Here is a 21,968-nt window from a genome sequence, read left to right as displayed (position 1 = left end):
TATCCGTGCTAGATTGTACTTCGTTGTTGTCGCCTCCTCGCCGCCACCGCCGACGAACGACAGCAACAGCTCCTTCTGCAAACGATTCGCGGACATACTGGGATGGTTGCAGTGCTTTATTTACAGTTAGCCTCCTTGGAGACTGATAGATGTCAAATCGGAGAACAGTTTAGCCCCAAAGCTCTTTTTGTGGTATTGTGCACTTCGCTTCTCTTTAAATTGTCAAATATTCATCTCACGGCGTGTACGCCCTCGTAGTCTAATGGATATGACGTCGGTCTCCTATGTGAGAAACAGCCCGGATTCAACCGAAGGTTGTGGGTTCGAATCCCATCGAGGGTGCAACTTTTTCATCATTAAAGTACGTTTCTTTACTTTTTGCTCTTTCTTTTATGCAACTGGCGATGTTTTTCTGCATAGAAGCACCTAACGACACCACAGCTGTGCAGGCGAGCAGGACACAACATCTCCCCCATACTGTAAGGTCTATTTTCCTGCGTAAACACTTCTATTAGCTTAATGTTCCTATTTGTTCATCCGTAAACAACAGGTACATGTGTGTATACGGTATCTACAGTATATCTGCCCATAATTGTTTTCAAAAATCAGACCACGCCCCTTCTCTGAATGGGAAAGTCTCAAGTAAGTGCTGTCTACATCCTACACGAATTTCTGCGAAGGACATCATTCTCTTGCAGTCGAAACCAAAGACACCGGCTAAGAAGCGGCCTCAGAAAGGCCAACGCAAGTCGCCGCGACGCACGAGCAGCCAACCCGACTCGCCCTACGTCAATCCGGACGAAGAAACGGCTGAAGCGAGTTTCGATAAACCGGCTCGCGTGCGAATGCTGACAACTGCGACAAAAGTAAGCGAATTACTCGCGGGGCCCGGCCCCTCCTCCTCCTTCCCCTTTCTAATTCGCGATCGAATCTACGGCTAGGAACGCGCAGGAGTAGGCCCGCCGCGACGTCCGCCGACGAGAAAAGGCCGACGCGAAACGCTCGATCGAACGAAGGTTGAGGAAACGAACGGAAACGCCTCCAACGAAGGCGAGGAAACGCCGCCAAAGACTCCCACCAAAGCCGCAGCCGATTCTCCGCTCATACGAGTAAGCAGCCCTACGGCATTGGAATCGAAGAAGACTCCGAAAAAGAAAAGCGACGAGGAGAAATCGTCCCTGTCATTGCCGCGTCCGGAATCCGCCGGTTTGTTGAGCGCTTTCGTCCCGTCCGCGTCGAACGCGCCGCGCTCGCCGTCTCTACCTCGTCTCACTCTAAAAGTGGATGCTTCGCTCGCTCTGGGTCATAGCCCGGGGTCAGTGAGACGAGAGCTATTCTCGAAGAAAGGCCAATCGAAATCCGTGCCGCACGATGGGGAGGTCGCCGCGAAATCGGCGTCTGTGACGCGTACGAAGAGCCTCTACTCTTCGCCGCTGGCTGAAAATGGTGACACGGGCTCGTCACCGGCTTTGAAGAGGCCAAAAAGCGCTACGCCGCCGCCAAAGTCAGTCAGCGTTCGGAAAGTGAGCCCTGTGTCGAATAAGAGTCCCGGGGCATCGCCTAGACAACTGCCGCGACTCGCTTTTGATACGTCCAGCGTGCAGAAAATGCTCGCTGATAAAGAGAAGGAGAAGAAGAAGAGGAAGAAGGATGAAGGGTCTGAGACTCAAAAGAAGGAGAAGAAGAGACGACGCAGTTCGTTTGAGAGTGCGTTGCCCGCTCAGTTTTGGACGGGACCGTCGCATCGAAAATTTTCGAATCCCGAACAATTTTCTGAAAATGACGAAGCGTTTCGAAACCAAACCGGTTTCTACACGCCGCAGGTTCGAAAAACGGGCTTCGACTTGACTCCAAAATTGGGACGACCTCAGATCAAATGAGAAAAATAAAGTATCTCGCGTTTATATATTTTCGTGCACGTGGCCGGGTTTCGCATTCCCGTATTCAGTTAGCTTCTTTTCGTCTCTTATGGCTGCTCCTCCGCCGCCACCGCCTCCACCGCCGCCTCCACCGCCCCCACCGCCCATTGCTTCACTGGAAACGTCCCCAGCTCCGCCGCCGGTGGCTCCGGCGGCTCCCGCGGCACCGCCCGCCGCTCCAGCTCCCGCCGAAGCTCCGATGGCCGCCGAGCCGGCCGGCAAAGTGTGGGAACGCGCGTGGACGCTCGACGAAGTGCGAAATGGCGCGAGAAAGTGGACGCTCGCCTCGGACGCGGGTGTAAGTAGATCACATGATCGACCCCCTTTCGATGACGTTACGCGTCTCGTTACGCAGCTTCTGCGCCATTTGGAGGAGTTCTCCCAGCGTTTGACGTCGCGAACGCACGAAATCGAAAAGCAGGTCGACGGATTATTTCACGAAACGAAGGAAAGAGTCTCGTTTATGCGAGTTTTTCCGTTTTTCATTGATATTCACGTTTAGGCGTCGTCGTCACGCGTTCAAAATGCCTTCAATGAATTTCTCATGTTGGCTAGCACGCAGTTCATAGAGAACGTACAAAAGAAGAGATATAATAAAAGGTGAATTTTTTTTGAATTTCCTTTATTTTAGCGTGTTTATGACGAGGAAGAGCGAAAAGACGACGAAGAGACCGAGACGGCGGAGAAAGCGAAAAAGAAAGAGGAACCAGTGAGAAACGAAAAGAAAAGCGATCGAATTCGAATTTATAAAAAAAACGTCTCTCTTAGGAGAAAACTCGCGAAATGTTGGAAGCGGAAGTGATACCTCGTATTAAAGATGCCATTAGTTTCGGCTTGGAAGTGCTGGAGAATGCGTTCGAACGCGTCGAAATTGAACCCGAGCCCGAACGTGAGTCTGAGTCAAAGTGAATTCTAATTGATTATTATGTATTATTATTATTATTATTATTAGATTCTGATGTTGAGGATGATGATGATGATGACGAGGGCCCGTCTGCGGCTCCAGAGCCCATACTTGAGCCAAAGGTCACTTGATAATTCTATAGAGTTTATGTACTGATTTTTGAGACTTAGGATAATTACGCGTTGAGACGTTTACCGCATCTGATTGGCTCAACGAAGTTCCTACAAGACGAAGACGTTGGAATTGGGGAACCAGACAGCGACGGTAAGCAATAGAAAGACAAGGGACTCTAATACTCACATTCGTTCCTAGATGAAGAGGATGAGGACCGAGAGGCTGATCTTCTAGCGTCAGGCTCAGAATCAAGCGAATTGGAGGTAAATCAAATGACGTCATAAAATTTATGTGCGAAATAATTTATTTTATAGTCTGATGAGGATGAAGAGGAGAAGGAGTTCGCATCGGATTCAGAAACGGAAAGGAAAGCGTCAAAAAAGAAGACAACGAAGAAGAAGAAGAAGAGGGTTAGTTCCTTGCATCGTAAAGGAGCATTGTTATCAGCTTCTCGTTCCCAGGTCAAGTCCGATAGCGACAGTGGAAATCTCTTTGGAGACTCGAGCACGGAAGAAGACGAGAGTTCTGAGGAGGAAAGTGAGGAAGGGGAGTCTGATGATAAAGAGGAGGGCAATGACGAAGAGAGAAAGGCATGGGAAGGGCCAAACTCTCTCTTGTCTCTTTACTATTTCATCTTCTAGCCTCGTGCTCCACCTGTTGTCGACTTTGCGTCGGAATTGGCCGCGAAAATTGGCGCTGCTCCCGCTGCGCCCAAAGAATCCGGTCTCATAGACGGAGAAGATGGCGATGACGCGTGGGGCGACGAGAAAGAGACGACGACCGCTCCCAAGGAGACAAAGAAGGAGAAGAAAAAGAAAAAGGATAAGAAGAAGAGCAAGAAAAAAGGTCCCACATTAGGCGTGACGAGAAAAATTATATTATTTCTAAAATTCCAGACGGTCTCTTTGACGGCGGAGACGACGAAGGCGAAGGCGACGAATTCTCCGGGACAGCCTTCGGTAAATCGAGCGGCGGTCTATTCGGCGACAAAAGTGGCGGTGGCGGATTATTCGACGACGATGACGAGGACGAAGAGGTAGGAAATAAGACTATAGAAGATAAACTGTATCCACACACGCCTTGGTTCTTCTCTAGGGAGATTTATTTTCTGAGAAGCCAAAGGCAGCGAAGGCGGCGGCGACGGCGGAATCCGATGACGACGAAGAGTCGTCGTCATCTCCTTCGGTGAAGAAAAAGACGACGCCGACGAAAAAATCGCCCTCGCAGAAGAAGAAGCCGCCGGCCGGTGCCGTCCCACTCTTCGGCGGAGCGAGTCTCTTCGGCGGAGACGACGACGAAGACGACGCCGACGCGGAGGAGGAAGAAGCGGAAGAAAAGACGATCAAACCAGTGAAGAAGGCAAAGTCTGGCGGCGGTGGCGGTCTCTTTGGAGGCAGTGACGACGAAGATGCTGATGATATCTTCAATACGTCACCCAGCAAGCCCAAAGCAAAGAAGGCAGAAGGTAGAGTTAGAGGAGTCCGAGATATATACTGTATTTATCTTCTCTTTAGCTCCTCCTCAAGAAACGTCTGCGTCTGCTGCAGGAGGCTTGTTCGGCGACGACGATGACGATGACGGGGATGGCGATCTGTTCACTGATCCGGCACCAACGCCAGCGAAACCCAAAGCCGAGCCTGCAAAGAAGAAGGTACCAGTACACAAAAAGTCATGTGAAAAATTTTATAATAATTATTAATCCAGGTTCCCGTGGGAGGAGTGTCGTTGTTCGGCGGCTTATCGTCTCCGGACGAGCAAGTAAGAGCAAGGAGACTTGTGTACGAAGAAAGAAAACATCTTAATCTCTCTGTAGGACGATCTCTTTGCTTCAACACCCAAACCCGGCTCGAAAACCAAATCCGCACAACCGGAATCCCTATTCAGCGACGACGGCGAGCTCTTCTCCGACCCCGCGCCGAAACCGGCGGAGCCAACGGTCGCTCCAGCGGCGAAAGAAACGAAAAAGAAACCAATAGGCGGCGTTTCCTTATTCGGCGGCGCCGATCCGTTTGCCGCCAAAAAGTCACAATCTCCGGACGCCGACGACGAAGTCGACGACCTGTTCTCCGAAGGGAAGACGGCACCGTCCAAAGTGGCCACTCCGCCGCAACCCAAAAAGGAAGCGGCGACGCCAGAGACGAAGAAAAAGAAGCCCGTTGGCGGAGTATCATTATTTGGCGGTTCCGATATCTTAGGATCGAAACCGGCCGTAAAGAAAACGATTGTGAAAGCACCTTTAGGAGAATCGGATGACGATGACGATGATTTGTTCGCGGAGAAGCCGAAACCCGCAGCGGCGACGGCACCAGCGAAAATGACGGCACCACCTCCTCCTCAAGACGACGACGATGAAGAAGACGATTTATTTTCCTCTGATAAGAAAGTAGGTAAGGACGACGATAAAACGGCGACGGCGACGGCGGATAAAAAGAAAAAGCCCGTCGGTGGTGTCGCCATGTTTGGCGGAAAGGATCTGTTTGGATCGCTTTCGAAATCGAGCGGCGGCGACGACGAGGACGATTTATTTAGCGGAAGTAGAGCCGTTGAGCCGAAGAAGCCGTCGTCGCCGCCGGCACGACCGAAAGTCACGAAAGCGGAACCGGCGAAAGCAAAGTCGGGAGGCGGAGGTGGACTTTTTGGAGACGACGACGACGACGATGAAGATGACGATTTATTTTCGTCAAAGAAGACGACTCCAGCTCCTGTGAAGAAGTAAGTGTCTCTTTAGATATACATAGAGCCCTTAGCACATTATGTAGTAGAGATGTATATATAGCGTCCTTATCATTAATTGTTGTAGTAGTGACATATATAGCATGGAGTCCTGTTTTTGTATCTCTTATCTCTAGAGTTGACAAACCGATTTCTGCGGCTCCTGCTAAGGTGGCGACGCCGCCGCAGCCGGTTAAAACGAAAGCGGTGCCGTCAAAGGGAGGAGGACTCTTCGGCGAAGTCGATGACGATGACGACGACGATTTATTCACTGCTCCAAAGCCGACGAAAGCCGCCGCCGCACCTGAGCCCGAGTACGGCGCCTAGAAATAATTCCCTCAGAAAGAATAAGTTCTTTAATTTTAGACCGGTGAAAAAGAAACCTGTTGGAGGCGTATCACTGTTCGGCGGCAAGGACCCGTTCGCACTTCCTTCTCCTAAGAAAGAAGACGCACCTAAAGTGAGTCTAAAACAAACTATCTCTTTCTTATTTATTCACTTATGATTTTAGCCTAAAGAAGAAGAAGCAAAGAAACCGAAAAAAGGTTTATTCGATTCGACGTCAAATGACGACGATCTGTTCGCCGCTCCACCTAAAAAGGCGTCGTCACCGAGTCCGACAAAGCGAGCAGGCGCCGGAAAGGTTCACCCCACTCAATCTATTTCTTTTACCCTCATCAACTTTCTTCTACGCAGGCTCCTCGTCTCGCAATCGACCCAACCGCTCTCCTACCCGGTGCCAAGCCTCCGACGAAACAAATCGAAGAGGAAGCGCTCACATTCGACGGCCCAGTTCGAGTCAACACTCTCACAACGCTAACAAAGGTAAGAAGAAAACGATGCAGATCGTATGGGGATCCTTATGACTGTACGTGCACGTAGACGCGTTCGCGAGGTCAAGCGCGTCGCCCACCGTCAAGACGCGCCCGACAACTCCAATCGCAATCGAGCAACGATAGCGGAACTCTCGTCGCAGCGACGTCTCCTCCACACGCTCCGTCGCCGGCGACGGACGATTTATTCGGCGGCGGCGGAGACGACGATCTATTCGCGACGACGCCGAAGAAAGCGAAGAGGAGTCCATCGCCGGCTCTTGTAGACGATATTTTCGCCTCGTCGCCGCCTCCGCCGTCGTCGTCGTCATCGGCGAATAAGAGTTCGACGACGACTCCAGCTAAGGCACCGATTGACGACGAAGAGGATCTGTTTGCGGAGCAGGAAAAGGCGGCTGAAGCGGCGGCGTCGGCGAAAAAGAAAACGAAGGAGCGCGCCGAAGTGGACATATTTGGAGATACCGGAGACATATTCGCCGACGTGCCGAGCAGCAAGGGAAAGTCGCCGGCAGCGGGCGGCGCGAAAAAGACAAAGAAGAAGAAGACGGGAGCGGCTAAAGGGAAAAAGAGCGCTGCGCCGCCGGACGAAGCGCCTGGTAATATTCAATATTTTTCTCCTTTTATATAGACTGAATTTGTTTATTTTTTTCAGTGGACATCTTCGGTGACGAAGATAAGGCGGTAGCACCGCCGGTTGCGTCGGCGGCAGCTAAAGGGAAGAAGACGCGAACGAAGAAGAGCACTAAGAAAGGTAAAACAACGGCGTCGTTGGACGATGAACCGAGCATTTTCGACAATCCCTCTGCTGGACCCTAATGCTTTGCGTTGTGTGTGTTACTAGTACGTTGTTCAAACTTCTTTAGCAAGATTATCGCTTATGAACATTGTTCACCAACGATTTGTGTACCCATTCTTTGAGGCCCGGATAGCTAGTTCAGTCACGCCCCAACCCGAATAAACAGGGAAAGAAAAAAAGCCTTTTGAGGGTGTCTAGGACGTCTAGTTGGAAAACTTGACGCACCCAAGTAGAAGGAAAATGGCAAATGTTGGCTGTTTGTCTGGGCCGAAAAGCTGGTGCTATACCGCAGTGTACAAAGAAAAGTTTGATGATGATTTTCTTCGGTCTATGATGGTCATAGAGGATTGGGCTGCAGAAAGCGGTCCAGAGGCAACGGTAAATACTCTTCTTGAAGCTTGTAAAAAATGCGGCATTCACAGAAACAATATTGAAGCTGCTTACAAAGAAGAATTGTGAGACAGTCACGGTAACGTTAATGCTATACTCTTCACTAATATAATAATGTTTTATCTTTTATATACATTTCTATATACATTTTTATATGCTATAAATATTATATTTATTTATAGCTCTGGGCTGGGCCGGCTGGCCAATATTTTTTCGTGTAGCCACCAGCTGTTGATGTTGGACTTCTTTTTGACAAATATCACTTTTCGCTATCACATATTGCCAAACGAACTACCAATCTCCACTCATGCCCTGAACAGCGAGGTCTCAGGATTGTCTCATCTCATAGATGCTTAGTGAAGTCTCATGGCCTGCAGCAGCTCAACTGGACTGAGCTCCACTAGCTCCAGTCAAGCCTCGTGGCCTCAGCTGGCCTCAGCAGAGCTCAACTGAACTGAAGTAACGGAGTCCACAGTGTGCGTGTGCGCGCGCTAGGCAACGGTCACTCGAGGAAAATCGCCGAGGAAAAATCGCCGTCAGTTTAGGAAGACGTAAAAGAGTGACTGTCCGCGCGCGTTTCGAAATCGACATCGCCCTCGCCGCGACGACTCGCTTCGCCGATGACATCAGATAGCGGCTTCTTCTCGTTACAAGAGAGACGACCGACTCGTTCTCTCAGTGGGATGATCTCTTTTCTGCCATAACAACAAAGAAGAAGTCTGTTGGCGGGATATCGCTGTTTGGTATGTTTGGTGGCTCGTTTGCTTTTACTTCCGCTCCTAAACTAAAAGTTTTTATCCCACAGTATTTGTTATTTATTCGCTTATGAAGCAAAGAAACCGAAAGAAGGTTCGCCGCACTCAATCCATTTCTTTTACCCTCCTCGAATGGAAAAGGAAACTGTCTCTTGACTCTTTACAATTTCATCTTCATCGATGACGACGAAGAGGTAAGAAATAAGATTATAAAAGATAAACCATATATCCACACGCTACTTCTCTAGGGAGGTTTCTTTTCTGAGAAGCCAAAGGCAACGAAGGCGGCGGCGGCGAATAAAAGTTCGACGACAACTCCGGCTAAGGCACCGATTAACGACGAAGAGGATTTGTTTGCGGAGCAGGAAAAGGCGGCTGAAGAGGCGGCGTCGGCGAAAAAGAAAACGAAGGAGCTCGCCGAAGTGGACATATTTGGAGATACCGGAGACATATTCGCCGACGTGCCGAGCGGCAAGGGAAAGTTGCCGGCGGCGGGCGGCGCGAAAAAGACAAAGAAGAAGAAGGCTGGAGCGGGTAAAGGGAAAAAGAGCGCTGCGCGGCCGGACGAAGCGCCTGGTAATATTCAATATTTTTCTCCTTTTACATAGACTGAATTTGTTCATTTTTTCAGTGGACATCTTCGGTGACGAACATAAGGCGGTAGCACCGCCGGTTGTGTCGGCGGCTAAAGGGAAGAAGACGCGAACGAAGAAGAGCGGCGGCAGAGGAAGTAAGAAAGCAAGTAAGTAAGTAAGTAAGTAAGTAGACAGCATCGTCATTTGACGATGAACCGAGTATTTTTGACAACCCGTCTGCTGGACCGTAATGCTTTTCGTTGTGCATGTTACTACAGTAGTGCGGTGTTCAAACTTTTTTAGCAAGATTATCGCTCATGAGAACATTGTATTTATTATAATTTATTATTTAATTTTTTCCCCTTGAAAATCTTCCTGTGTTTACCGCCCGGAACAATGAGGTCCGGATAGTAGGTCCCGAGGATTGTCTCGTCACGGATAATAAATCTATCTCATCACGGATAATAAAATAGATTTACTATCCGTGGTCTCATCATAGATGCTTAGTGAAGTCTCATGGCCTGCAGCAGCTCAACTGAGCTCCACTAGCTCCAGTCAAGCTTCGTGGCCTCAGCTGGCCTCAGCAGAGCTCAACGGAGATCCATAGTGCGCGCGCGCTAGGCAACGGTCACTCCTCTCCCAGCTCCTCTCCGTCTAAAAGAAGAAGAAGCAAAAAGGTTTATTCGATTCGCCGTCAAATGACGACAATCCGTTCGCCGCTCCGCCGTCACCGAGCCCGACAAAGCGACCAGGCGCCGGAAAGGTTCACCCAGAGATCCCATTCAATGCATCTCTTTTACACTCTTCAACTTTCTTCTACGCAGGCTCCTCGTCTCGCAATCGACCCAACAGCTCTCCTACCCGGTGCCAAGCCTCCGACGAAACAAATCGAAGAGGAAGCGCTCACATTCGACGGCCCAGTTCGAGTCAACACTCTCACAACACTAACAAAGGTAAGAAGAAAACGATGCAGATCGTATGGGGATCCTTACGTGCACGTAGACGCGTTCGCGAGGTCAAGCGCGTCGCCCACCGTCAATGTGGCGCGTTATCCGTGCCCAAAAGGTATTTCAATCATAAACGCATTTCGCTCATGCATGCATTTCATTCATGAACGCATTTCACTCATGAACGCATTTCAGCCGCTTTCTTATTTCAGCCGCTTTCTCATTTCATCCGGTCTTACATTTTTGGTTTCTTGTAACGATTTGCTTTTCTATTTTGGAAATTGTTTCGCGAGGTTGGAGTGTTGTTTAGTCTTTTTCCGCTCAATTCCTTGATTTTTTCGTTAGCGGGCGTTTTTATGGAAATTCGGTTTATCGCTGTATTTTATTGTTTTTTGTTCAAAATTAGCTCGATGTGTTTCGTTGTTGTTGGTTTTTTAATTGGGGCCCCTTTTGGGTCCTCATTGGGGGTCTCCTTTTGGGGTACATTTGAATTTTTAGTGAATTTTGTTTGAGTAGGTGGCTTTTATATTTTGGAGAATGTTTGATGTGGTTAGAGTGTGATTGGTCCCTTTTTCTTGCTCCATTCCTTAATATTTTCGTTAGCGGGCGTTTTCATAGAAATTCCTTTTTTTGCCGTTTTCTTACTGGTTTTAATTTTCAAAATTGTTTCGTAGGTGTATAGGTGTCTTGTTTTACCTCTGGGGTGGGGTTTCCCTTGTTAATCACAAAGCACGCTAAAAAATAACAATTAAAAAATAAAAATACAAAAAACGACTTAATATCCTAGTGAATAAGAAGAAACACGCCAGGCACTAATCTAAAATGCAGAACCAATAAAAACACCCAGACAAATCGAAAGAGAAGAAAAAAGAACAGAAGTAAAAATTCAAATTTAGTGAAATATTAACAAGTGAAACCCCACCCCAGAGGTAAAAAAGACATACACCTACGAAAACACGAGAACCATTTTGAAAATTAAAACCAGTAAGAAAACGGTGAAAACACCCGCTAACGAAAATATTAAGGAATGGAGCAAGAAAAAGGGACCAATCACACTCTAACCACATCAAACATTCTCTAAAATATAAAAGCCACTAAAAATTCAATTGTACCCCAAAAGGAGACTCCAATGAGGACCCAAAAGGGGACCGAATTAAAAAACCAACATCAACGAACCACATCGAACTAATTTTGAACAAAAAACACTAAAATACAGCAATAAACCGAATTTCCATGAAAACGCCCGCTAACGAAAAAATCAAGGAATTGAGCGGAAAAAAAGACTAAACAACACTCCAACATCGCGAAACAATTTCCAAAATAGAAAAACAAATCATTACAAGAAACCCAAAATGTAAGACCGGATGAAATGAGAAAGCGGGCTGAAAATGCGGCTGAAATGCGTTCATGAGTGAAATGAAAGAGTGCCTTTTTGGCACGGATAACGCGCCATACGTCAAGACGCGCCCGCCAACTCCAATCGCCCTATTGCCTTATAGAGCCTTCGGTCGATACAAAACGAAACGACCCACGAATCAAAACTGACAATCCTTTACAACTTCAATCGAGCAACGATAGCGGAACTCCCGTCGCAGCGACGTCTTCTCCGTCGCCGGTGATGGAGCTCTGGCAATTGCAAGTGAAAAGGGTCATTTGGATATTGCCAGACAACTTGTTGGAATGGGATGCAGTGTCAATGAACTTCACCAGGTATTAGAACGTAAATGATTTGAAATCTCATCATTTATGAATGTTCAGAATGGCAATACTTCACTTCATTGGGCGTGTGAAAAGGACGCCTTCAAACCGCTGAATTTCTCATTTCATCTGGAGCAAATTTGATAAGGTATTGATTTACTAGTAAATAGGGAAATTTTTTCTTACCGTTTGACATCAGTGGGGACTCACGCCTTTTCTTCGCGCCGTTTTTAATGGACATTCAGAGGTCATGGATGTTCTTATTCAACGTGGTTGCAACATTTTTAGCAAAAGCCAACGTACGTAATGACATTTATAAAGAGACATTTTTGAATTTTTGTCTTGCCTTTTTACAAGGGTTGAAAAAATAGAGCCCCGGGGCACTGTTCGCGCGAGTACGGTATACTTCACTTCATTGGGCGTGTCAAGAAGGACGCCTTCAAACCGCTGAATTTCTTATTTCAGCGGGAGCTGATACAAAAGCTGAAAATGAAGTACATGTAGCAATTTTTTTTCCAGTATAATTTTCATTCTTTTGACGTTGGTAATAGTTTGGTATATGCGTGTGCCTTTCGTTCATTGCATTTGTAAATAATATTGAATATTGAAAATAGCCTTCAATATTTAAACAATTGAAAATCACACCTTGGAGGTGAAATTTTCAATATTGTACACTATTGAAAATTGAAATATTACACCTCCAAGGTGGGATATTTCAATTGTACAACGGATTGAATATTGAAAATTGCGCCTCAGAAATGCAAAATTCACTTTTGAATAGAACCTTGTTTTCTCGTGTATTATATCATTGAGATTAGGTTGATTGCTGAAAAGGTGATAATTTGTATAAGACACGCCCTAGGCACTGATGCTAATTGCCCTAGGACTTTCTGCAGCCCTTTTCCGCCGCGTTTTCGCAGTTTAGGTCTGCACGCTGCAATATTAGCCTTGTATCCAGATCCTCTACGTCCGACTGGTCTTTTATTGGCCTCTGAGGCTGCGGGACGGAAAGGGCGGGAAATCGCTCCGAAACTGCTCTTGTCCTGCCTGCGCGAAAGCTAATCGCACAATGAGAGAGTGCGCGCGCCGTGCTGTCCCACCCCCATAGCTGCGATATCAACCGCGTCTAACCGTATTTGTGTTCCAGTATTTCGTGTCATAAATATTTGCATTTACTCGGACTTTATTCGTGGAAACGTAGGTCTTCTATTCGTGCCCACGGCGAACCATCGTTAGCAAAAAGAGAGAAGAACAAACGCCGAGATTTAATTTGAGAACTCCGGAAATGACGTCGTACGAACGTACGCGCGTGCGCACTGTGCAAAGAAAAGAAAAGAAGGTTTCGCTGTCCTATCAAGGCTCCTTTGGTCGTTTCCTGTGCGCAAGTAAGCTCGAGTAAGTTGCCTAGCCCACTTCTGTAGCTTGATCGCATTTCCTGTACGTGATTGGACGATCGCAATTTCTTTAGGCTTTGCAGAAGCGATTTCCGCCGCTGCCTGGTCTTGTTTGAACCGAAAAAAGCCTTACAAAGGCGTTACAAAGATAAAGACATCCTGTAAGACTTTAGGAGACGCGTAGATATACGCTTGATGCTGCATATGAGTCTGTTTTCCACGTGAACGTCGAATCATTTCATAGGAGAGTTTTGCTAGGAGGAAAAAATTGTTCAAAATCCTCTAATAATTTTTCTATGTAATTTCTCCATACATACATACAGGTAGTCTAGGCTCTGATCGAGGTAAGGGTTGGGGTTAGTTTGGTTCGTATAAGAAGTGTAGATAAGGTGATGCTGCACTACCATCTCAAGGTAAGTTGGCAGAAGTGCGTTCGCCTTGAATCATATTTGTTTCGTTGCAGATGCACTTCCTGAGGTGGTCAACAAGCCTCTCATTCGCGCTGTCGCGACCCAAGTCAAAGCGAAGTGGGAAATGCTCGCTGTTTGTTTGGAACAAAATGCCCTTGACATTCCGCAATACCAAGAAATGTCTAAAGACAACTTCATTCGGGTCATGATGGTCATAGAGGGCTGGGTTGCAGAATGCGGTCACAAAGTGGCAACGGCAAATGCTCTTCTTCGAGCTTGTGAAAAGTGCGGTATTCACAGAGATAACGTCGAAAGGGCTTACAGAGAAGAGGTGAAACAGTCGCAGTAACGTTATGCTATGCTCCATAGTACCGTTGCTTTTATTTAGAATTAGGTCGTCTGGGTCAGTAGCTAGCTGGCCGATATTTTTATTGTCTTTTTTTGTGTAGCCACAAGCTGTTGGTGTTGGTCTTCTTTTTGACAAATATCACTTGTTGCTGTCACGTATTGTTTGCCAGACGAACTACCAATCTCCTCGGTACACTCATGTCCTGTCTTATGGCCAAAGGCTCGACAATTTGCCTGGCAACCCTCCAAGCCATGCAGCCAAGAGGGCAATGCAGACGCCGATACGATACGGAGTCATTCGTCCCGCTGGCAAAGTTTCCTTGGCATCTATTCAGCGAACGTTCGATTTTTTATATGTAGTATGAAGAACCGGCCGTGCGTAGAGCCGCGGGTGGTCTATAATACCGTGATCAAACCCAGTGTTCGCCGACCGACTTTGTCGGGGAACAGTGCCGCTCCTCTTTCGCTAAATTCGTCTCAAAATTTTCCTGCCGCTGTTAGTTCTCCTATAACGCGATGCAGGTGCATGCACGGCGGCACGCTCAAATTGACGCGCGGCTCCGCCTCGAATCGTTTTGGCAGAGTGCATAAGTGAAGAGCGCTGACGCTTTTATCGTTATGTCGTAATCGAAACTTGACAATGATCAGGGAAAATGCAACAGTTTACGACGTTATGCCGAAAGCAGCGCACGAGATCATGAAACACCTTGCCGAAAAATCGGATGTGGGAAGGGACGCCGAATGTTTGACGCGTATCGTCACCTACTGTAACTTCCACTGAAGAGGAAGTTTGCCCGGACCTGCGAGGGCGCGCTGGGCCCACCTGACACGCACCAAAGGAAACCACACGATGAGACCACCCCATTGGTCGAAGTCACACGAGCTCCTCCCACAGCGAACATTAATTAATCGATCTAATTAGAGACGTCCCTTCGAGCGTACACAGTACAAACCCTCCATCGCTAGCAGCTAATCGTCAGTTACTCAGAGTTCGCTCTCGTCGACGTTGTGACGTATTCAGCGAAAAGCCTTCACCGACACTAAATCGACGAGCGAATTCGGCAATCTTTCGCCCATCGTCGCTCTCCTACGCCCATCCTTACTCAAACGAAGTACTCGCGACCGCAATTTGACGTGGCCGCATCGAGGTAAGCAGATTTTGCCCCCGTAATCGCGCGTCGACGAGGCGAAAACGCCTCGAAGCTCGCGAGCTCGCGTGCGCGAGTCGATCCCCTCGAGGATGGGAACGGCACACTCCCAAACGATCGTTCTCGCACACCTGCGCAAATTCGAAGCGTCCTGTCGCCATTCAATGTCTTCTTTTCGAACAGAACCTAACGTCTCGTCGTCTCCCAATGGCCTCCTACGCCGCAACAGCGTTCTTCTACGTCATCGCAACGGTCGCTCTCGCCGAACAGCGACAAAACCACGGTGAGTACGAACATTCGCGTAGTGGGGTCCCTCGTAAAAGAATTGCGGCGTTCGTTTCGCTCGCGTGGCACGCGCGAACGCTCCTGCCTCGCGGCAACGACGCCCTACGCACTGTTCGCTCTCTTCTTATCGATCGTAAACGATTGGTTCTGGCTACGTTTTCGACGGCCCCTGTCTAAAACCGCTCCAATATTCGATTTACGTCACTTTGGCACCGCCAATTCGACCGTTATTACTCGCCAACATTACATTAGCTTCGCGAAATGTTGTGGGAAACCGGCATTTGCGTATCAACCGATGCGTTTCGTTTATTTTTTTTCCGCGTTTTCGATTCCCCGCTGACTTTTCACAACAAAAGGCGTCGAGTCGCGACTCGCCCGTTTTTTTGAGCGCTCGAAACCTCGCGCGCGCGATCCGACACGTTTTCACTCTCGTCGAAACGATGTTTTTATGTATGACGCATAGAAAAGGGGTCGCGAGTTGCGTGTGGTCCGTTGCTGTTTGCTTTAGTGCACTCGCGATTGCAAGGGCGTGTTTACTTTGAGCGCAGGATGGCGAAAGCCTTTCCTCTTTCCTTCTCACATCAATCATGCGCGCAAAGCCGTGCAAACGAAATGAAATGACTAGGGCCCCTATCGAATTAGGGAGTCCCGAAACAGAAGAATCGCGATCCTATTAGGACCCCCTTAGCGGCTTCGCGATTTTACTTCGCCCCCCCCCCCCCGCGATTCTCGCTCGCAATTCTTCCACTTCCTCTCGAACGTTCGTCCCGCTGTGGCACTTTTACGAGGTGGGCCCCCCTAACCGCATTTGCGCACGCACACGCCATCTCCACCGAATAAACCACTCTAAACGCCTGTTGACATTGAGTCAACAACGTTAGCGAGTCGGCGTATCGCCCTCGACCAAATTGAATAACGTCTTGCTGAAGTCGCCCAAACAGAAGACCTCATACATATACGCGACGAGTATCCCTATCACCTCGCACCTGTATGCGCTTTAGACATCCTTCAGCTCATGCATAGGCATATGTGTAAAATATGGTATATGTCCATCTGGGCAGGATGAAGCCACTTGCCCCCTTCCTGCCTACATATATAAGACCACAAGAATGCCCCTTAGGGTAGAGGCTTAGTGAATAATCTCTTTCCCCTCCTCTAGTCCTCGTCTTCGAGACCGTTCCCGGATCGTCGGTCGAGATCCCGTGCGACGGGATTCGACGCGAAGGCGACATCAGCAATTGGGAGTGGAAGCGAAACGGTCGCTACGTCGACCCACTGCCCGCCTGCAAGGAGGAAGACAACGACGAGGAAACGGACGTCTGTCTGACGAAGAACGGATACCTAGTCATATCCGACGCAGACGAATATCGACACAGCGGCTATTTTCAATGTTACGCCCTACTCGACGGACGCGAGCCGGTGAAAAGTAAAAGCCTCGTGAAACTTGAAATCAGAAGAAAAGGTACGTATATATACGTATGCATCTCATATCAATTTTCTATTGTCTATCTTGTTTCACTTGCAGCTGATTCACCTTTTATTCTTGGCGGCGATGAGCAACTGACCGCAGTCGAAGGTTCCGCGGTTTCGCTTCCCTGTATTGCCATTGGCGGTTCCGAGGCCTCTGTGACGTGGTCACGCGACGGCGACGAGGACATCCTCTTGGGCCGAAACGTCGTAACGTCGGACAATAGTCTCACGATCGTCGAAGTCACGCCGGAGAGCGCGGGGACGTACTATTGCACGGCTGCGAACGATTACGGATCGCACGTGAAGACGGTCACTCTGAACGACGACGGAGGACGCACCGGTCGACGACGTCGACGTCACTGTAAATAATCAATAATTCCCATTTCTTTAATAATTATTGATTTTTTTCTAGCTTCCGATCCCATTCCTGATCCGTCGACGCCGCCGCCGTTCAAAGTCCTCGCCCAGCCGGTGGACACGTCGGTGGTCGTCGGCTCGAACGCTCGCTTCGATTGCCTCTTTCAGGGCGATCCTCATGCCGCCGTGCTGTGGTATCGCAATCGAACGACTAAGGAGCACCCGAACAGCTTGGGCACTTTTCTCATAGCCACAGGCGAATCGACGAAGCTCAAATACAAAATATTGCTGAACCACAGTCTCGTCATCGTCAACGCGACGCACGACGACGCGGGCTACTACACGTGCAACTTGCTTCGAACGAGTTCGAATGTAGATTTCCAGGCGAAGTTGTACGTCGACGGTAAGAATAAGTATTTAGATGGAAGCATGGATCCTTCATTCCTTCCTCTTATAAAAACGCATATTTTTCAAAGCGAATCCCTACAAGAGTTTGCACTCTACTCTAACTTGATCGTTCCTACCCATCGTATTTTCGTTCTCATGACTTCTTTGCTTTTTTAGTTAGACCTCCGATTGAGTTCCCCCCTTGATTCTATTTGCGGTCGCGAATCCTAGATCGGTTCATAGATTAGAAAGCGCATGTATTCAATGGGGGACCAGATTGCCTGTGGCTAGTTGTCCTAGGGCTACTCCTCCGCTATGGCTTTGACCATTTATTTCTTCCCCATAGACGAACAAACCGAAGTTCCGACGCCAGCTCAACTTCCCACAAGACGACGTAAGTCATTACTATGCATGAAGTGGAACATCGATCTATTTATATTTTGCGTGAATCCCCTTTTACAATGGGTACGTGGGCAGATATGGGAACGCGTGCCACTGGCGCTGCGGGAGACGCGCAGCGAGCGCACCATTGCCCCATTCCTTTCATTCGATCGTAAACAGGAGAACCCCCGCATGACACCCCTCGACGTCCCTAGAGACTTGTCTCCTAATGGGGTCCCCCTCCCCAACTCCTACGCAAGCAATGGAGAATCTTTTGCTCGCGTAGATCGAACGCCGACTCCGTTTAGCAAGACAAGAAAGCCGGCGGCTCCGACTGTTCCTATTATCGGAGGTAAGATTCAAAGCGATCGCTTTGCTGTGTCCTCTCACCTCTCACAAAGACGCGTGCCTCTTTCTCTCTTATCGCGACCTCATTCACGCATGTCATTTCCAATGGAAATTTCCTCCTCTTTGAAATATGCCGCTGAGCTGATTCTAAATGTTTTGTTTCGAAACGTTTGTTCCCATAGCTTCACTTCCCGTTCCTCAAAAGGGGGCCCCCACACTCACGAGAATTTTCCTCCCTTAGCGCCCGAAGGCGGAATAGAGAATTTCAAAGTTATCGTGACCGGTCCTCGAACGATCGACGTTTCATGGACAGTAAGTCGGGGGTGAATAGTCGCGTCGACGTTTTCGACTCAAGTCTTTTTCCCTCCCAGTACGTCGACCCAGGCGAGGCGGAAAAACGCCCGACGAATTTTCTCGTGTACTACGTCATCAAGGAGCCGGAGGAGACGGCCGTATCTCGAAGCGTCTCGCAAAAACACACGCTGACCAATTTGAATCCATTCACGGAATATGTCGTATATGTGGCGGCAGCGAACTCCTTTGGTAGGGGGCCCCTATCCGCAACGAAGACCGTGTCGACGCGCCAAGATGGTGAGGGGAAAATCAATATTGTTTAATTGACTGGATTTTAATATTATTAAATGGTATTATTTCAGCTCCTGGTCCCCCTGTGGATGTCGACGTAAAGACGCGAGAAGGCGAAGGGATCATTGCCGTCACGTGGAACGCCCCGGATGAGCCCAACGGCATTATAACCGGATATACGGTATGGAGGAAACTCTGATTGAAGAAATTTCATATAATATTGAATATGTATCAGATTGTCTATCAAGTGGGTGGCAACACCGAAGTCAAGGTGTCGTATCCGCCCGAAACGCGCAGTGCAACGATTGAAAGTCTTGACATCGACAAGATCTACACCGTCAGCGTTTTTGCAATCACTGCAGGCGGCGACGGAGAGAAAACGTCTCCTGAAGAAGTCAGAGTGGGACGAGTCAGCTCGACGCCGTTCACCCAAACCGTCTATTTTTATATTATTATCGCTTTGGCGGCCATCGTCGCTCTCGCGCTGCTCATACTCGTCATCGTTTGCGTGAGACGCAGTCGATCGACCGGCCAACTGGAAGTCAATAAAGGTACACTATAATAATAATCTCATTATTTAATAGATGAATACGTTTTGTTGTGTAGAGCGCCCGAGACGACAGAGACCGCCGCCCCCCGATAGAAACAGCTATGCTACTGACGAGTAAGAAAATTCCCGTTACTGTTTTTTGGGGGCGAGTCTCTAATATATTTTCTATAGTGGATTAAATAATTCTGTTCCCTCTCCACTGCCGTATCCCGACTCGAGCCGCCAGTTCTTTCCTCCGCCGCCTTCGCGTCCCGCGCCGACTCCCACGGCGGCGAGCGCCGCGCCGTCGCTCCAGTCGACTCTCAGTCCGCGTCACGCGGTGCCGCCTTTCGAGCCGCGTCACTCGCCTATTGGATCGCTCGATCAGTTGAAGTACGGCTACGCGGCGGACGGACCGGACTTGGAGCTCGGACGAAACGGGAAGCGGACGAGACACGGAAGCAAGCAGGCGTATGGGTTGAGCTCGTATGGAACGACTGGCGACATCGATAGCATGAAGGATCGTTTCTCGGTGGAATATTCTCCTGGGGAGAAGCCGAGGACGGGTAGCATGAGAGCTGGCGAGGCATGCATTCAATATTTATATTGAGTATGTATTTTTATTTTTTTTGTTTTTAGCCTGTGGCTGGTGGATTGAAGCCTGTTCACGGATATCGACCGAAGATGATGCCCAATCAGGCTCACTCTCAGCAGAGCGAACTGTAAATTAGTAGGAGAAAATAAATTAGGAAGTGCTTGCTCTTGATTTGGGAGCATTTTTTCTTGTAGAGGATATACAAATAGACCTACGTAGGTAGATGATTAGTTTTATTCCGCACTATAATTAAAGAGTTCTAATTATTTAATTAATATACTGATCACAGAGTCTAGATTCGTTTGATCGCGAGTCGCGGACAACGCACACCTAAGTACAATATACTGTAGACACTCACTGGAAGTCATATAGAGTACACTGTACAGCAAACCCCGGTTACAGCTGACCCTTAGAGGCTCACTTTTGGTTCCAATAGAGCAGTGGCTCTTCTTGCACGTTAGACTATCGGCACGGCTATGGTTTTCGGATAAGGACTTGACCGTTTTAAGGGTTTTTGAACTTCCCGCAAAATATTTGCGCGTGCGCAACATCTCAAGAAGTCGAGTGAGCTAAACTGGAACGCGTATCGGTCGATTCGGGCCGTCTTTCTACTCAAATCGTTGCGAGGAAGACGTCTAGTTGAGATGAGCGAGACGAACGTTCGAGAAAAGCCCTTACGGCGAGCATCGCTTTAGAAATGAGTCTGAATTCCCCACGACTGGAAACAAGACGGCCTGACGACTTCGAAAGAAGTTCAATTTTGTGGTAGAATGCGAAGGAGAAGCGCATCTTATCGTCTAAGGGTAAGTCAGTTCTTTTAATTAATTAATTAATTTTTATTGGCTGATGGAATTTTAAGGAAGCGCCATAGAATGAGCCGCTGAAGCCGTCAGTCGAGTCAGCGTTGGACACATGGTTACCAATGGAGATTTCAAAGAAAAGAGATGTCATCTCAGATGACTTTGACCCAGGCCTCTTCCACAATGTCCTTTAGTTTTGGTCAGAGGTCTGTGTCTGAGACTATGATTGAGGCAAATGCATCTCGTCTTCTCTCCTCTTCTTTGCATCCACTATGGTGACCATTTGCCCAATGTTGATAAAAGTGACCCGATTGACGGCTGGAGCTCATCGGTCTCACTTGGACAAATACCTTTACACGTGAAATTTCAGGAGATGGACGTGGCTTTGGAATGAGAGACTTTCTACCTCGTTTTTACAGCTCAGGTTCGTACGAACTATTGCATTTTTGTAGTACGTGGCACGCACTTTTTTATTAGTTGCATGTGACGAGTATTAGCCTCATCTAATATTAGCGACGGTAAACCCGCAAAATGCATTGTCTACGCCCTCCCAGGTCAGGTTACTGCATGACTGGCGCGTGTCATACAAGCACTTGCGCATTCACGAACGTCTTCGCGTCGCGTTCGCGTCGCTCTCGTCGCGGCGCACAGGAGCCGAAGCCCGTTGCAAAGCCGCTCACCGGAGCGAAGTCGACTCCGTCGCTCAATCGAGCCGCGAAGGTATACAAGCCACGTGCGATTGCACGCTCGGATCGCTTTGGTACTGTGTAGCGTTACGCTGTGTTCCATCGCAGCTTTTGCCGCGATTCGCCCATGTTCACGTTAAAGACTCGGACTCGGGGACGATCGGAATCGCACGCGCGTCGACGAGCCGGAATCGCGCGATTGCAACGGTTCGCGGGATCGGGCATCGAACGAAGTCGCGCTTCGTGCGCCAAAGCTGCAGTGGCGTCGCGCAAGAGTGCTCTCGCTGCGCCATTTTGCGCGCGCACGAGGTTTTAGGTAAGTCGAGCTGGTAAGTTTTCTCTGCCATTGTTTCCTAGCTGTCTCGTCACTTGCTTACAGCTGTTATTTACAGCCCGCCCACTATCTAGTGTGTCCACTATCATATTTCCATGAGCTCCTATCATTTTTCACATATTTCTACATTCCATTTGCATTGCATCTCTCTCTCCACTTATCTACCTTCTATCGCATCCCCATCTTTACAGTCAACATCAGCCAATTTCTTCCAGCTCCATCCAACTCATCAATCAACATTTTTCTCTTGTTTCTAGGTTGGCCTTGC

General features: G+C 48.5%; 3 protein-coding genes, 4 long non-coding RNA genes and 1 other non-coding gene across 9 annotated transcripts; all 8 read left to right on the top strand.

Moving 5' to 3' along the window:
- The first annotated feature begins 248 nt into the window (after positions 1–248).
- Positions 249–342, top strand: Trnar-ccu (transfer RNA arginine (anticodon CCU)). The gene is made up of 2 exons: positions 249–285; positions 307–342. It is a non-coding gene; the product is annotated as a tRNA-Arg (tRNA).
- On the top strand, positions 300–1,899 carry LOC136199709 (nucleolar and coiled-body phosphoprotein 1-like). 2 transcript variants are annotated; one of them, XM_065989994.1, is made up of 5 exons: positions 300–361; positions 421–479; positions 551–642; positions 699–866; positions 942–1,899. In XM_065989994.1, the coding sequence occupies exons 3-5, from the start codon at positions 628–630 to the stop codon at positions 1,878–1,880; spliced, it is 1,122 nt and encodes a 373-aa protein (XP_065846066.1). In that variant the 5' UTR covers positions 300–361; positions 421–479; positions 551–627; the 3' UTR covers positions 1,881–1,899. The 2 variants fall into 2 exon arrangements, with proteins under 2 accessions (XP_065846066.1, XP_065846075.1); XM_065990003.1 differs by lacking the exons at positions 300–361; positions 421–479 and adding an exon at positions 533–550 and having other exon boundaries at positions 610–642.
- A 52-nt stretch (positions 1,900–1,951) lies between these two features.
- Positions 1,952–7,377, top strand: LOC136186889 (WASH complex subunit 2-like). Its single transcript, XM_065974367.1, has 22 exons — positions 1,952–2,217; positions 2,275–2,368; positions 2,423–2,493; positions 2,551–2,628; positions 2,688–2,808; positions 2,872–2,945; positions 2,994–3,087; positions 3,136–3,200; positions 3,252–3,347; positions 3,399–3,527; positions 3,579–3,783; positions 3,834–3,973; positions 4,033–4,402; positions 4,452–4,588; positions 4,642–4,695; positions 4,751–5,649; positions 5,787–5,963; positions 6,016–6,109; positions 6,161–6,292; positions 6,346–6,474; positions 6,532–7,078; positions 7,135–7,377. Exons 1-22 carry the CDS (start codon positions 1,969–1,971, stop codon positions 7,296–7,298), a joined length of 4,119 nt encoding a protein of 1,372 aa, XP_065830439.1. The 5' UTR covers positions 1,952–1,968; the 3' UTR covers positions 7,299–7,377.
- Positions 7,378–8,179: 802 nt separating this feature from the next.
- Positions 8,180–9,314, top strand: LOC136186089 (uncharacterized). The gene is made up of 4 exons (XR_010669653.1): positions 8,180–8,411; positions 8,474–8,617; positions 8,672–8,999; positions 9,055–9,314. It is a non-coding gene; the product is annotated as an uncharacterized lncRNA (long non-coding RNA).
- A 307-nt stretch (positions 9,315–9,621) lies between these two features.
- On the top strand, positions 9,622–10,724 carry LOC136199617 (uncharacterized). Its single transcript, XR_010673114.1, has 3 exons — positions 9,622–9,761; positions 9,823–9,951; positions 10,001–10,724. It is a non-coding gene; the product is annotated as an uncharacterized lncRNA (long non-coding RNA).
- An 855-nt stretch (positions 10,725–11,579) lies between these two features.
- On the top strand, positions 11,580–12,219 carry LOC136199615 (uncharacterized). Its single transcript, XR_010673109.1, has 4 exons — positions 11,580–11,655; positions 11,704–11,791; positions 11,843–11,942; positions 12,001–12,219. It is a non-coding gene; the product is annotated as an uncharacterized lncRNA (long non-coding RNA).
- A 737-nt stretch (positions 12,220–12,956) lies between these two features.
- On the top strand, positions 12,957–13,890 carry LOC136183364 (uncharacterized). The gene is made up of 3 exons (XR_010669151.1): positions 12,957–13,038; positions 13,112–13,450; positions 13,501–13,890. It is a non-coding gene; the product is annotated as an uncharacterized lncRNA (long non-coding RNA).
- Positions 13,891–14,781: 891 nt separating this feature from the next.
- On the top strand, positions 14,782–20,175 carry LOC136185133 (neogenin-like). Its single transcript, XM_065972204.1, has 14 exons — positions 14,782–14,943; positions 15,127–15,226; positions 16,388–16,690; positions 16,754–17,059; positions 17,111–17,458; positions 17,789–17,836; positions 18,110–18,175; positions 18,413–18,483; positions 18,543–18,762; positions 18,828–18,937; positions 18,992–19,307; positions 19,363–19,420; positions 19,478–19,871; positions 19,925–20,175. The coding sequence occupies exons 2-14, from the start codon at positions 15,151–15,153 to the stop codon at positions 20,009–20,011; spliced, it is 2,403 nt and encodes an 800-aa protein (XP_065828276.1). The 5' UTR covers positions 14,782–14,943; positions 15,127–15,150; the 3' UTR covers positions 20,012–20,175.
- Positions 20,176–21,968: the final 1,793 nt, after the last annotated feature.

This window comes from Oscarella lobularis, chromosome 1, assembly GCF_947507565.1.
Source record: "Oscarella lobularis chromosome 1, ooOscLobu1.1, whole genome shotgun sequence".
Classification (NCBI taxonomy): domain Eukaryota; kingdom Metazoa; phylum Porifera; class Homoscleromorpha; order Homosclerophorida; family Oscarellidae; genus Oscarella; species Oscarella lobularis.
This window is presented reverse-complemented; position numbering and strand designations above follow the sequence as displayed.